Source organism: Corvus brachyrhynchos, unplaced genomic scaffold (assembly GCF_000691975.1).
Source record: "Corvus brachyrhynchos isolate BGI_N302 unplaced genomic scaffold, ASM69197v1 scaffold215, whole genome shotgun sequence".
NCBI lineage: Eukaryota > Metazoa > Chordata > Aves > Passeriformes > Corvidae > Corvus > Corvus brachyrhynchos.
Window position 1 is genome coordinate 550,581 of NW_008237887.1, and position 15,252 is coordinate 565,832.

At 47.4% G+C, this 15,252-nt stretch overlaps 2 protein-coding genes across 3 annotated transcripts in view; both read right to left on the bottom strand.

Moving 5' to 3' along the window:
- Window positions 1–2,143, bottom strand: part of SH2D5 (SH2 domain containing 5) — a 9,275-nt gene extending 7,132 nt beyond the window's left edge. Inside the window, exon 1 of the mRNA XM_017732702.1 lies at window positions 145–2,143. The gene's annotated coding sequence lies outside the window, so the exon portion shown is untranslated. The remainder of the gene's footprint in view (window positions 1–144) is intronic.
- Window positions 2,144–2,238: 95 nt separating this feature from the next.
- HP1BP3 (heterochromatin protein 1 binding protein 3) overlaps window positions 2,239–15,252 on the bottom strand; it is a 13,260-nt gene continuing 246 nt past the window's right edge. For both annotated transcript variants that reach the window (XM_017732742.1, XM_008632462.2), the window contains exons 2-12: window positions 14,836–14,938; window positions 13,457–13,607; window positions 12,935–13,100; window positions 11,761–11,904; window positions 10,854–10,934; window positions 8,945–9,099; window positions 8,136–8,226; window positions 7,333–7,492; window positions 5,236–5,347; window positions 4,178–4,315; window positions 2,239–3,371 (exon numbers count right to left, since the gene is read on the bottom strand). In XM_017732742.1, coding sequence (XP_017588231.1) covers window positions 3,086–3,371; window positions 4,178–4,315; window positions 5,236–5,347; window positions 7,333–7,492; window positions 8,136–8,226; window positions 8,945–9,099; window positions 10,854–10,934; window positions 11,761–11,904; window positions 12,935–13,100; window positions 13,457–13,607; window positions 14,836–14,938 — 1,587 coding nt within the window. In that variant the 3' untranslated portion in view covers window positions 2,239–3,085. The remainder of the gene's footprint in view (window positions 3,372–4,177; window positions 4,316–5,235; window positions 5,348–7,332; window positions 7,493–8,135; window positions 8,227–8,944; window positions 9,100–10,853; window positions 10,935–11,760; window positions 11,905–12,934; window positions 13,101–13,456; window positions 13,608–14,835; window positions 14,939–15,252) is intronic.

A 15,252-nucleotide genomic window follows, 5' to 3' on the forward strand; every position in this document is an offset into this window, starting at 1 on the left:
CATTTCTCAATGGAGCCCCCAGCCCACCGGCCACCCTGGGGGTCCCCAAGGGAGGGATGCTGATCCCCAAAATTTAGGTGGTGTGTGACACCAGACACTAAGCATCCCCTGGGACTCCCATCCCGCTGGACCCCCCCGGCTCACGGGCAGCTCTCGCTTGGATGGCTCCGGAGAAACGCAGGTGAAAAATTCCCGCTGCTCCTGCTCTCGGCCTCCGCCGGTTGTTTTTCCCTCGCCGGTGGCTCCCCCGGCAGCTCCGGCCGCGGCGCAGGGATGCTGGACCCGTGGGTGTCAGGCCCTCGCCGCCAGCCAGGCCCCGGCGAGCCCGAGCCCACCGAGCCCACGCCGGGCACGGGGCAGGCAGCAAACTCCCATTTCCTGCCTCCGATCTGCCCGCGATGAATCACCGCAATTTTCCTCCTCGGTTCTCTCCGTTTCTTGGAAGCGACGGCGAGCAGGAACGCTCGCTCGGGATTTTGGAAAACGCGGCGGCAACTGATTTTCTCTGCGTCTTTTCCCGTCTCCTCTGGCGTGCCCGGCAGAGCAGCGATTTCTAACCCTGACACGTACACACGTGGTTGCTCGCTCGCCACCCCCTGCCCTGATGCTCAGACCCTTTTCACCCAATTTCTACATGCCCAGTGGAGTTTTCCCCACTGCTGCCTGCTTTTGCTGGAAAAAAGAATGGAGAGGGGTGGCTCTGGCCTCACTGCAGAGCAACCACGTAACCCAGAGCCTCCCTCACACCCTCCGGGCCAGCCAGAGCGAAGCTGCCCCCAGCCCCAGGGATGAGCTTGGCTCCTGGAATGGGAAAGCAGCAGTTTGGGAAGGAGCTGGGGTCTAACCCTCGGTCGTGCATCCAAAAATTCCTGTCTCGTGCCCCAGCAATCCTGAGGGTGTGAGGAAAAGGCCTCAGCATTGAAGACCAGTAGCACTGAAGCCTTGGGTCACCGCCAGCTGCTTCGAGACACCATGAGCTGCGATGGCAGGATCAATTGATACTGGAGAAACCGTGGAAAAAAAGGAAAAAGAAATAGGACAGATGGGGCTGAAGAGACAACAAAACGGAGCCCAGTCTGGCCAGGAAGCGGAGACTGGAGAAGAGCGAGTGGCAGAGCCTGCACAAACCCCCCAGAAGGCATTTGCTCTGCTGGCAATGAAGATTTTCCAATTCAACCCCAGACACTGCTCCTGGGAAGAAAGGATCACTCCTTTGGATTAAATACAACCAACCCCGTGGCTTTTGTTTTGGCTTGGTGTGCAGCAATCACTTAATTCAAACCACAGCCAGAGTCTGGTGATGAGCAAGGTTTTGGCACAACCCTTAATTCAAGGTGTTCCTGCTCAGATGTGAGAAATCTGTGTCATCCAGAGCAGTGTTTTAACCAATACCCATGAGATTGTTGGTGTGGGAATGCCATTGGGAAGAGGGAGGTTGAAAAACGCCCAGCAACTGGGTGAAGACTCCTTGTCCCCATAAATATCCTAGCACTGAGAAGTTTCTCCAATTCATCTCACCATAATGCCAACAAACCCCATGGCTTTGGTACAAGCAGCCTCAAGAACAAGCTATTGACTAACGTTTCTAATTGCTTTACATCCCTGTGGATCATTCTTTGATCAGAGCTTTCACTCTGTTTCCCATCAGCTGTGATTTTTAACCTGCTGTTTGTACCCTTCTTACAGGGATGCGAACAATTCAGGCCATTTCTATAGGAAATTTTTAAACTCCGAGTTAGAGGTAGCACACTGGGACAGCAGCAGAAAGGAATAAATTCAATGAAGTTGTTTTCTCCCTTTCAGTGTGTGTAATTCCCCTCCTCACAGCTCTTTGCAGCAGCACATTGGAGACTGTCAGGTCCCATTGGCATCACTGCCCTGGGCATGGCAGCGCCAGGGACGTGCTCTGAGGGCAGGTGCTGCTCCGTTGAGCAGGGCAGGGGGAGAAGGTTTCAGCTGGGTTTTTGTCCCCACTGATCACTGACAGGGGAGAAGAGGACCAGCAAGAGGTTCCAACAGAGCTTTTTTTCTCACTCACCTTTGTCTCCAGAGAAACCAGGGAAGGAAAAGGTCAGGAGTTGGTCCAACCACAGAGCTTGGCAGTGGCTCAGGCTAAATCACGCTGGCTTTGAACAAAGATCTGCCTCTGCAGCAATCCGTGGTGACTCCACTCCCTCCTCTCCACCTTTCCAGGAGGAGAAGCTGTGGTGAGGAGAGAATGGACACAGAAGGCAGGCCTGGAATCTAGTTTCATTTTATTTTAGCAAACCGCATGTTCTTCACTTATCAACATCTCTACATTAGCAATTGTATAGCTCTCCAACTTCTCTTTAAAAAAGGGTAAACAAGAGGTAACAAACTCAGGCTTTTCATCTCTTAAAAACATTTGAAAGTTGGATTCAAGAAGACTTTGATATATTTTGGTTTTAAGGTACAGATGTGGTGTGGAAACACTAATTCAAATCACCCACCTAACCGAGAGCTGCCCCTTTTGGAGCCCCTCTGGCACCAGACCCTCAGGAGACGCCGAGGATCTGACTCACCAGCCACCCCTGGGCCTGTGGCTCTGAGGAAAGCAGCATCTCGGGGCTCAGTGCAAGTGCTGTATGTACACGGCTCCCTCACGGAAGCGCCAAGGACCTCGGCATGCAGGGATCTAGGGAGGACTCCTCTGCCACGGCACCTTCTCTTTAAAGAATCACATTCCCCTGATCATCCTGTTCCTGCTGTCTAAAGATATAAAGATCTTTGAAGAATTGTTTTAAAAGCCAACCCTCCCCCCCAAAACCCACGTGGAACACCATAAATGTACAGATTAGAGACGTCCTAGAAAAGTCCTAAAATTATTGCAGAAAGTAAAGATGACTCGTTCCAGGGGAGGGGCAGGCACGAGGCACAGCATTGAGATCTAAAGAATGCTCGGGTTGGTTTGATTTAGTTTTCAGCTTTTCCCCATCATTCAAGAAAAAAAAATTTAAAAAAATTAAAGAAGTGTTTAAGCATCAGAACTAAAATACAAATGCACGTTGACTTATAAAACAAGATTGTGGATTTGACCATGGGATTCCCTGACACTGGAAACATTTTACTTTTTTGCCCGGAGAGATTTCCTCATGGTGGATTTGCCCTTGGCCGAGGGTTTCACTTCCTTCCTCCCGCTGGCTGCTGGTTTCTTGGAAGAGCTGCCACTGGAAGCTTTCTTGATGGCTGGAGCTGCTGGTTTGGCTTTCTTAGCAGGGGTTTTGACCTTGGGAGGGGGCTTTGCTTTGCCCCGGCGGGCGGCAGGGGTTTTCCTTGGCTTGGGTTTGGACTCTCTTCGCTTCATCGGAGGGGCCCTGCTCTGGGATTTGGGGGGTGGTCTCTTCTGCATCCTGTCAGGAAGAGACAGCACAGGAGCTCAGTGGAGGCACAAATGGTACCCAGAGCAGAGCCGCTGTCAGCAATTTGCATAAATGAAGCACATCTTGGCATCCCTGTCCTTTGCCAGCACATTCCATGAGCTAAATCCCAAAAACCAAGAGCTTCGCTGGTAGCTCTGCACTGAGCACTTCCCATCCCCACAGAGCTGCCAGTGAGGCTTCCAACCCCTTTGTTAGGCAAATAAACATGTAAATAATGACAGCGAATCAGTTAGCTGTCAGAACAATTAAGAGCCCTAAGCACTATCTCTCCTCTCTAAATGGGATTTTATTACTTAATAAACAACACTCATATTTGTTGGGGAAGATGAAACAGGGACTTCAGAGATCTCTCGTCTCCATCCGTCCCGACTGTCCAACCCACCCAAGCTCCTACACATATTAAGTCCACATTCTGAGTGAGGCAGGTCTCGTATCTGGCTACAGAGCTGCAAATAATTACTGCAGGGAAGATTTTTTTTTTAAGGAAACAAATACAAAAAGTTCCCCATGAAACATCACACTTTCTAAAGCAGGAGACTAAAGGCAACACAAAGAATAAACACAGGCTCTCTCTCATCTGGAGGAGAAAAGAGGAAGGCTTCAAATTGTGGAATTTGGGGGAGGTCAGCATCTCTGGAGGAAGGAATAATTAGAAACTTCTGCCAGCACCTGTGAGCAACAGCCTTGTGGACAGGTGACCGCACCTGAGCACTCTACAGCTGTGACAGACACTTATTTCATCCAAAGGAGCCCACTCATCTCTCATGCTGCCATACCTCTTCTTTGGTGGTGGCTCTTCCTCCTCAGACTCTTCCTCTTCAGATTCTTCTTCCTCCTCAGATTCCTCCTCTTCTTCCTCATCAGATTCCTCAGAATCCTCATCCTGCTGCTTCTCTGGGTAGAGCACATCTGGGCTACAAGAGGGGTCTGGTCAGAGTGTGATTTGCTTCTAAGGATATGACTCCACGGTAGGCAAGCCCAGGGGTAACCCTGGCTCTCCCCTGGCACTGCAGCTTCCCACTAAGGTTACAGCTTTAACCTAATCCAGAAATGCCCTCAGGAATTCTGTGATTGCTGCTATCCTAAACCAAGGTTATTTAGTCTCTGCAATGGCAGACACATGACAGCCTAGGAATGCACCAGCCCTAAGCTGTCCCTTCTCCATTTCCATCCATTGTTGCTCCTTCCCTGCAAACCCAGGGAGAGAAACAACAAAGGGGCAGGATCAGACTGCAGCAGCTGAGTGTGGCTGAAGCTGTGAGGACTCATGTGTGCAATAAAGGGAGCTGGGGAGCAGGCACTTCAATGACGGTGCTGCCATTTGGCTCTTCCTGGGACACCAAGGCCCCATCCCTGGGCTCCACATGGCCCAGCACAGCATCAGCTCACAGCAGAAGAAAGGCTGGTTCAGACTCAGAGTAGCTAATCTAGGTCATCCTCCCTCCTCCCACTTCTCCTCCCTTAAGGAAGGAACAGCTGGGTCCTGCTCCTTACGAGCATCCTGGCATGGAGAACCCACCCCACTCCCTGCTCAGGTGAATTGGTTTTAGCACAGGAACACTCAAATAGCCCAGCCTGCAACAAAACCAGCACAACCTGAGAATAGTGAGTCCAGTATTTCTACTGCCCTTAAAAGCTTCCCTTGCCAATGAAGTCAGCTTTCTGTTCACCCAAGTAATGCCATTATCCAGAGCATGGGTGACGATGTGGCAGTTCACCAGTGATTAAACCCTCAACAACCTCCCTGTAAATAGGAGGTTGGCTCATGAACGTCAGCTCTGCTACCTGAGCTGTGCAAAACTCCTGAACATCATTTTACAGCCAAGCTCTTTACCTGGGATAATAAGGGAAGCAAAGCTGGAAGGTTCCACTGAAGCCCTTCCCAGAAATTTGCTCCATCCAGCCATTCTTCTCACATTTCTGCAGGGTTCTCTTCAGTAGATGCACTGTGAAATAGAAAAGAAATCAGAGAAAAGTTGAGTTACTATCTTTATCCTCTTGTCTGATCTTACTGCTCTCTGCTGTGCCCTCTGAAATCAAAGCTGGAGTCAGGAAGGGAAATCCTCTCAGTCAATGTTCGACCAAGATACAAGATATTGTTCCTCAGCTCTTGGCAAGAGTGGCTTTAAATTCTCCAAAGGCAGGAGTCAAGAACAGTGCATGTTTCTGATGTCATGATCATGGGATGCTCCTTCATAAATCACTCGACAGCACTGTGTAACTACTTCTGTCCAAATTTAACCCAGGTCTCAGACTGTCCTCCAAAGTATGTTTTAAAACAAGCCTTTTACCCTGCTTTTGATCTCAAGTTCTAAATGTTGTATGTGCTGCATCCTTCCCCACACTGCGGTTTTCTTGTTTTTTGTTTTAGAGGGTAAAATACTTGGTCTAGAAATACAACAAATGAACTTCTTATTCCATTCTTTTATTCCAGACTTTTATTCCAGCCATTCCATTGTGCACTGTGTAAGAATTGTAACTCAGACTGTGCAAGTACAGGGGATCTTTGTCTCTGGCAAAGGGCTGGGGGTGTTTAGTCAGTTCAGAACCATTTTCAGCTCGAATTAGAGGGTCCATTTACATATTGAGCTCCCAGGGAAAAACAAGGTTTGCTCTCAAGCACATTCCAAAGTTTGTATAACCACAAGGCTGCTTTTACTCTGGGTGCCAAAGATCAGTAGCAGCACGTAAATGATTTGACTCCAGTACAGTCCAGTTCCGAGATGAGGCATAAACTGGGGAGGAGAGCAGAGCTCTGGCTCTGCAGCGTGTACCCGCCTGCTTTTCACATCACACCAGATCGTCCTCCGGTTGCTCTCAGAGCAAAGCAGAGATCATCAAAATTCCTTTTATGTAACAGAAGGAGAAAGAAAACAACAGATTGCAAGCTGAGATTCCTTATCGGCCTTGCAGGAGTGACGAGCACTGGAGGCTGGCTCAACGCAGGCCCTAAGGACCAGGGACATTTCCAATGGTCTGAAAATAAACCATGCGAGGGCTTAGGAAGCCTGGAAACTCTTTTCCCTGCCCCAAGATTAAGAAGTCACACTCAACTTCAATTCCTAATTGGCAGAAGGCCTCAGGCAGCTTCTTGAGCCCTGGGACCTGTGATGTGTCAGTAACCCTGCACCAAACAGCTGTGCTGATGCTGTGCTTCAGCTCCAGGCAAAGACTGTGGGATCAGCAACCTCCTCTCTGCTCCCGAGGAATGGCACCAGCTCAGTGACACCATAGGAACAAACTGATCTACGTTCAGGTTTGAGCAGAGACCGCTGTGAGCTCAGCCGCTCTCAACTGACCTCCAGCACCAACCAACTGCATCGGGGCTCAGCCCAAATAACCCAAATAAGCCATCAGAAGATCTGCTTGCAAGTCTCTGCTCATGCAAAAGTCAAACCAGACATTAGTGTCTCTCCTGGGAACAAAGACATGCCAAATCTCCCTTCCAAATAAAACACGACTGGCTTTTCTCCTTATTTGCTTGACCTTTTAAAAATCAGATCCAAAGTAGGGCCTCAAACAAATTTAGTAAGAGGGGTGCTCATGAATTTTTTTAAAAAGTTAAACTAGGCAAGTTCTTGAAATGAAAAGCAATTAGGAACTGCATTGATGCCACGCTGTCCCTTTCAAAGCAGAGACAGATGAAATCAACTTGGTGATTTAAGAACAATAAAGTACTTGAATACTATTCCCCCTTCCTGGCTATATACAAGAGAATTGTGCATTCTGTCTCAGGAACTGGCCTTTGTCCGGCTTGAAAGGGACTGATGGGAATGAAAACCACAGAGCATCTCTGCAGCACAAAGAGCTGAGCAGCTGCAGCTCCCTGCAAGCTCAACAGAGCAGTTTAAAGGTGCTGCACAGGCACATCTGCAGCTGCAGGACTCTCTCAGCATGCAGAATAGAAGCCTTACATGGATCAGTACTTTACCCTGGAAGTTGGAGTTGGTCCCTGGGTAATTTTCCAGGATATACTTCTTCAGTGCTGTGGTGGAGCAGGTCTTCGGTTCGTTCATGGCCGCAATAGCAGACAGGATTGCATCTTCCATCAGAGTCCCACCCAGCAGGGGCTTCTCCCCTGATTTCTTCAGCTATTTTCCAAGGAGGAAGAGAAAAGCATCAAGACAAAATTCTCCCAAACCAGGTCAGGACAAGCTCCTCTGCACCAGGTGGGTCGGCGCTCCTGCATTAGCACAGATACGTTTAATATTAAAACACTGCACAGGGAACGCTGCTCTCCCAGCTGTAGTCAGTCAGCTGGCCTGGGGGGCTTTATCAGCAACACCTCACCCCAGCCCCCAAATACACTGCAAGGATGTGGCAGTCTAAGGGCCCATTGCTCAGGGGAGGAAAGGAAGCAAAATAAATCACATCTTTCTCCATCCCACGGACCAAATGTACCCAAGCAACTTCTGTGGCACACACATGAGTAAAAGACACTGCAGGCATCTGGGGTACCTGCTGCACTTCCAGTTAGAGATGGAAAGGAAAGCTTGCCCCACCAGCTCCCTACTGTGCTGGTGAGTCAGAGCTGAGCAGTGCGTGCAGCACGCTCAGCAAGGGAACAGGGGGCTGCTCCTGAAACGGAGACCAAGAGTCCTACTGCTTCATAGCTGGGCAAGTGCTGAGCATGCCAGGCTGCTGAAGAAATGGCTACCCAGTGAAACCAGGGGAGAGGGCGCAGTAACTGACATCCAAGGCTTGTGGTCGACAAAGATGAACTCATTCTCTGACCTGGAATGTCCCAGATGCTCCCTTCCCTGTGATCTGCTCTAACTGGCCCTTTTCTACAGCTCTCTGCAGGGCATTCTTCAGCAGCTGGGGTCTGAAACACAGGAGAAGAAAGCTTTACTGACACACACTGACAGCTCCAAACACAAACAGAGAAACAGTGCTTTGCAGCGTGTGAGCAGAGCAGCACTTAGCGTGTCTGCCTACATGCAGACACTAAATGGAGACCTGTCAGCAAGGCTCGTTACAGAACACGGCGCTGGGAGCTGCTGGCAGCGCGTGCTCGGTGTCACGGCACCACCAGCAGCTCTGGGCACGCAGCCCTGGCAAGGATCCACTCACCTTGAGCAGCACATTTGGATGTGGTGGGCACTCAGTCAGCTCACAGACAAACAAGGGGCTGATAAAACCCTGTTAGAGGTGACACACAGGGTTTCCTAGTTTCCTTCCCAAGCCTCAACTCGCTCCGTACAGGTCAGCTTAAAGATTACTGTACGTGTGTGCCGGCTAAAGCATCCAGATCCAAGGAGGATGAGACCCTGAAGAGAGGCCTTCACATCCAGGCAGTAAAGGGATGTGGGTGTGGTTAAGGTGTGCAGAGCAGTGCTGCTGGTGGTGTCAGGAACAAAGATGGGATGTGGAGGGATGCAGGAAAAGGCATAGCTTTTCCTGAAGCTTTCCCACAGGCCCTGCAACTCGGAGCAGCACCTGACTGCTTAAATCCCAGACTGAGTCATTGTGAAGTGAGACTGAGCCAGAGGAAGGCCAAGTTTCCCCAGTCCTCTGCTTGCTAAAGCAACTCCAGCACTTACCTTATATCTACTTTGAGTTTGGGGTAATACTGAGACACGTATTTTTTGATCAGGCTGTAAGAAGCCTCCTTGGGCTCGCACAGGCGGGTGAAGGCCAGCGGCAAGACGTCCTCCAGCTTCACCTGCTGCTCTGTGCTCGGAGCCGAAGTGCTTTTCTGAAACACACAGACTTTTATGCATCAGCAGGGCCTAAAACTCTGGGTTTCTGAACCAGCAATGCAAATGTGGGGAGAAGTGCTCCTGACATTGGCTGCAGAGCTGGCAACTCAGGTGCTGTAAGGCAGCTCTTTAGCAACTTGAAAAGTTTTGCAGCTTAGGTGAAATCCAGCAAATCTGGCTGAATTTTCACAGGAGTTTTAGGAAAACTTTACAAATACAAATTGCTGAGTATCTAAAAACATCTGTAATTTTAATTATTTCCTTCCCCTTGCTATAGATGTTTTTCTCTGCCACCCTTCAATAAGACAGGAGAAAAATCATAGAATCACAGAATTATTCAGCCTGGAAAAGCTTTCCGAGATCGAGTCCAAACATTAACTCAGCACTGACATATTCACCACCAGACCTTGCCCCCCAGGTGCCACATCCATAGGTTTTTTGAAGACTTCCAGGGATGGTGACTGCCTGGATCCCCTGTGCCAATGCTTTACAACCCTTTCTGTGAAGATGATGATACATGCTGACACGAAACTTAAAGCTCATCAAAGACAGAACTTGTTTACACAAATCAAATCTTCCCCAAAACAAACAGCTAAACAGGAGTCCTTTTTTTTTTTTTTTTTTTGAAATAAAGCAATAAAATCTTGACTGAAGCCAACGTTCCATTCTGAGTTTTCTTCCACCCCTTTTGTTGCTATGAGAGGGGATAATCAGGGAAAAATGATCTGTTCTTTATACAGAAAATGCGCTGAAGTTCAGTGATTTGATTCTGAACAGCAGCTCTGCAAACAGTGCAATGGGTGAGGGAGCTGCTCCCCTGCCAGCTGAATTCATCCAAAACCTTTGTTTTGCTGCAGCGCAGAGAAAGTAACTGGGAACAAAGACACCCATACGCTGCAGAGAGGTGATGTGTCAGCAGGTATCAGGTGCCTTGCTCACGCTCCTCGTGGAGCCAGTGAGCTCTGTTTAAAAAGTTCCATAGCAGTTAGTTTCCTCCAGGGCCCTACAGCAAGTGTGTGAACATTTCCTTCAGTTTTAGGGCTTCTGGTCTCCCCAGGAGGCAAGAGATGAGCAGCAAAGTGTTACCTGTCTAACTTCACCTGTCTAATCCCAGGGGGTTGGCAATTCCAGCCAAACATTTTGTAACTGCAGCGTTAGGAATGTGTTTCACACACTCAGTACAGCATGGAGTGGAGATCAGCAGTGCTGGAACGCAACTAACTGTGAAGCTCAAAAAACCATCCCCTTCACATTACTCCCCAACAACACCCAGCATCAGCAGCTTTCTTCCAGAAGCCTTAGGATATTTTCCTCTTTCTCCCGCTGTTCTCACAGCTGATGGGAAAACATTCCTCTCAGTCCTAAAGACTGGAGTCTTCCCTTTATCCACACAATGGATAAAACACATGCAGGAGTAGCATAAAACTCTCTTCCAGCACCTGAAAGGCACCTCTCTCTACCAGGTAAAGACAGACAAAGAGTTTCATTGTTATTTCGTTTTCTGCCTCTGAACCAAAGCCTAAGGGGTTAATGTAAACATTTTAAGACTGAGATTTTGATCATTCGACTTGCATTTAGTTCCTCATAGTAGCTTTCTGATTCTGATGCCAGTGGAATGGGTGTTTTAATTGCTGTACTTGGGGAGTAAAAGCACAGCAAGGAGGAGAACACTGCATTGAGAATATTGGGTAAGGTACATGTGCTTCAGAGCAATAAATTTCTGAGTGTTGTTTAAAATGATCCATCTTACCTTTCTGTCTCTGGCTTTTGGAACAGTTTTTCCTGCATTAGACACCACCACAAAGCTCCCAGAAGCTCCCTTTCCTTTCACCTGGTTCAAGAGAAAGTCCATTTCAGTCCTTAACAGCGTAACTCAGAACACTAACAACCTGAGAGAGACTTACAGACATCATGATGCAGATTTTGAATGCACTGTCACCCTGCAGTGGGTTCTTATGGCAGAGGCCTGATTTGAACCCACTGAAACTTCAGTAAGATCAGAAACTGCAGCCAGACATTAGGACATACTCTGCTGTCCTGACCAGGAGGTCCTGACAGATAACACAGGCATAAATTACAGTGTTAAAACCCACACTGCTGGGTTCACATGCTGCTGCAATGCTGTGTGACACAACACCCAGAAACTGCCATGAATTGCACAAAAACCAACCGTGCAAAGTATGTGACTGACACAACAGTGCTGAAATCCTGCCAGTGTCCAACACAGCAGAGACAGAGGTTGATAAACCTCCACAAGGGAGAACATGTTCATTCCACAGACCTGCTAATGGAGTTAAGAAATTCCTGTGCAGTTCCCAGAAGCATGGAATGGTTTTGGCTGGAAGGGATCTCAAAGATCACACAGTTCTACCCCCTGCCATGTGCAGGGACACCTTCCACTATCCCAGGTTGCTGCAAGCCCCATCCAGCCTGGCCTTGGACACTTCCAGGGATCCAGCGGTAGCCACAGCATCCCTGGGCACCCTGTGCCAGGGCCTCCCCACCCTCCCAGGGAAGGATTGTTTTCCAGTATCCCGTCTAACCCTGTTCTCTGGCACTCTGAAGCCATTCCCCCTTGTCTTGTCACTCCAGGCCCTTGTAAACAGTCCCTCTTCAGCAATGCTGTCTCCAGTGCTGCTCCACAAAGCAGCTCTTACCTGCCTGATGATTCCCCTCTCCAGCTCCCTTTTCAGGGCTTGCTTCAGCAGGTATCCCCTCCTCTCCAGCTCCAGGGAAGGGTATTTGTGGATGATGTATTTCCGTATTGCAACGACCGAGGCACCGCTCTTCTGAAAGCAGGCCTGAAACAGAAACAAAACATTAGAAACCACTGCACTGGAATTACCCTGAGTGGGGCTGGGAGAACAGAGACTGGACTGATGCACACAGGCCACCACAGGACGCCAGGGCTGGCCTTTGCCCCACTGTGACTCAAGTATAAAACATGACTAATAAAATACTTAACTTTCCCCTCCTGAGTAGCTGAAGAGTAACACAGACAACAGAAAAGCAGCACAGCAAGCACATATCTACTACTCCCCTGCTCTGAAGCACTCACATGGAATGGCTTAAAATACAGTCACCTTTGGGTAAATTAATGCTGCACAACTGATCTCCTAACACATTTTAATGTCAGACAGAGTAATCATTAAGTCAGAACAAGCTGCCAATTTTTTTTTTTAATAAGATGGAGGACTGACATTAGTAAACTAGCAAAAAATGGAAGGTGAAGTTCATCTTTTGAAGACAGATGGAAAGGCCATCTTGCAATTAAGGCTGGTGGAGTCCAGGCCTCCTCTAAAGGGAGCAACCAAGCCTTGAGGGGAGAGGAGCAGCACAGCTACAACAGCACAGATTTCCTCTTACAATCAGGAGGGATAAAGTAAACCAAGACCACTTTGGAATGCAGGGTAACAGTACCTCCGTCTGGCCTGAGTTAGAGCAAGTTAAGACTAAAAAAAAAAGCACATGTATCAAATAGATGGATGAATCCAGGTAAATGAAGTTAAATGTGGCTAGGAGGCACAGCAAACAAAATGATGACAGCAATCAACCAGGTTATGCCATCCTAGCTGTTCCCCATAATGTAATTAGGGAGGGAAACGAATTCTAAACAAAGAAATCAGCTATAGGGCCCCTCGTCATCCTCATGGACTCACACGTCAGCTCCATGGGCTTTCAGGCACAAGCACACCCATCTTACACACTCAGCCTCCTGCTAGCACACATCAGCCACTTGCACCTCAGCAAGCTGAAATTGTGTGGATTAGGACATAAATTGCTCTGCTTTGCGACAGATGAATAAAAACCACACATTTGTGTCCTGCTTACCTTGATGGCCTCGGTTAAAATCGCATCCATTTTGGGCCGGGAGGTGGCTGCCATCTGAGTCTGCTTCTGTGCCCGAGCCAGCTGGCTGGCAGAGAGTGTGGCCCATGCAGGGATGGTCTTCTTCACCTTCTTCTCCTTCTCCTTCTCCTTCGACTGATCCTTCTCGCTTAGGGAAAATACAGAGCAGTAGTAAGACAAGAGGCACTAAAACAAGCTAACAAGCAGTACAAGAACAACAACAAAAAAGCCCAGAACATCTGACATTATTTAAATTAGCATAACTTAAGGAATAGTCTGATGTTTCTATTAGTAAAAAAGAGATCTCGTATCAATATTCAGCCTCACATGTTTGAGAACAGCAGCTACATGTGATCAGTAGCTTCTTCCTGAGAAGTATCTTAAGGAGAAGCACCTTAAGGCACTCATTTCCTCCATCTCTCCCACTACCTTTTCTCACTGTAGAACCTGACTTCCTTCAGAATCCTACCCAAAACCCTGAATTCAGCACCAAGCAAGCCTTACTCCTTTTTGGTTTCTTCTGAGGACTTTGTTTCCTCCTTCCCTTCATTCTCAGGTTCCTTTGGCTGTTCTGCTTCATTGGATGCAGCAGGCAGGGTTTCAGTCTCTTGTTCCTCCCCAACAGAGGCAGATTCCTCAGAGGTGACTTCTGCATCTAGAAAATGTGAAAAAGCATCAAATCACTGTCGAAACCATCTTTTATCTTTAGGAAGGCAGAGGGGAAAAAAGCCAAACTTAAGATCACACCCCACTAATTATTTTCCACCAATTTCTTTTCACTTATTTAAATGTGTTATTTAAAAGCAATGTAAAAAGTGAAGAAAAGTACTGAAAGAGCTTCAATAAAGTTGCAATCAGCCCTCGAATGCCAGGATAACTGCAAACAACATCATGCAACATTTTCACAATTAACGAGTTCCACCAGCGTTCTCCTCTTAACTCCTGTCTGCTGCTCCAGACAGGCCTGGGATTGTAAGAAGGAGCTTTGCTTATGACCCAGCTGTTTTCAAATACAAAATCACCTGAAGGATAATTACAATTCCATCACATTTTTCCAGACTTGGCAAAGCTTTAGGTGGCACGTGCATTGGCAGGAGCGCTTGTATATCAGAAGGATCAAATCCAGTCAGAAATCAACTTACCAAGGAAATAAAAAATACATAAAAGCATATTTAGCTGAGAACAGAGACTGGGCTGCCTACTAGATGAGATGCATATAAACTGAAATTCCACACTTTTTGGATAAAGAACTGCCCACCAACACTGCTGTGTGAAGCTTAAGCATTTCTGATACATTCCTGTCCATAGCTTTCCCACAGAGGCATTTAAAATGTGCAGTGAATTAAGAGTCAGTTTTGTAGGTAGTTTTTTAAATTGTGACACCAGAGGACAAAGTCAGTGAAACCAGTTGACTGTAGTAGTGAAATGACACATTCTGGGACACTGAGGCCAAGCTGCTAAGACAGGGCACGTTAATATCAGACTAGATTTCATGACACATCGTGGTAAAACATTTTTGCTCAGAAAAATAGAGAAAAAAAATTGAATACTTTGTTTTTCCATTCATTAACTACACCTTTTTATCTCAAACCGTCTTTCTGACACTACTGAAACGTCATAATTTCTTCATCCTAAAGGATGTGCAAACTTAAAAGGGACCATATTTGGCCATATTTTCATGTCTGGAGTGATACAGGGTATAAAAGACAAAACAAATGGGTTCAGACTGCAAACAGTGTTTGCAAAACACAAATCCTGGAAAACCCTGTGACAGGGAGCCAAACATTAACAATATTTTCATCCTGGCTGTAGGGTTTTCCAGGAGCTTCAGACCCAGCCGATGTTTGGATATACATTAATCCCCTCTAGAACTATGATTGTACCTGCTTTGACCTCTTCCCCTTCGGCAGGTTTGCTTTTGGGAGGAGTTTCCCGGGAAGAAGCATTCACCGAGCGACGGATTGGCATCGTGTCGTCTTCCACTTTCTACAGAAAGCACATGAAAATCAGCACAGATGCTGGGAGGAATTGGAAAGTTTTGAAACGGGATTAAAATAAATCAAAGCAGCATAGGTAGAAATATTCTGGTTTGGATTTTTCATGATGTTAAAAGACAGTAGCCCTCAAACCAGCTTCTTCAAAGCTTACTAAGAGAGGATAGTTCCACATTTTATGGTTATAAAAGAAATAATTTCAATTTAAATGAGATGAGCATTTGAGGATTTTGACAGATACATCATCTCAGGGAAAGCAGGGAAGGGGAAGCAGAGCTTGTTAGACTCCCAACTGAGTTTCCTAGA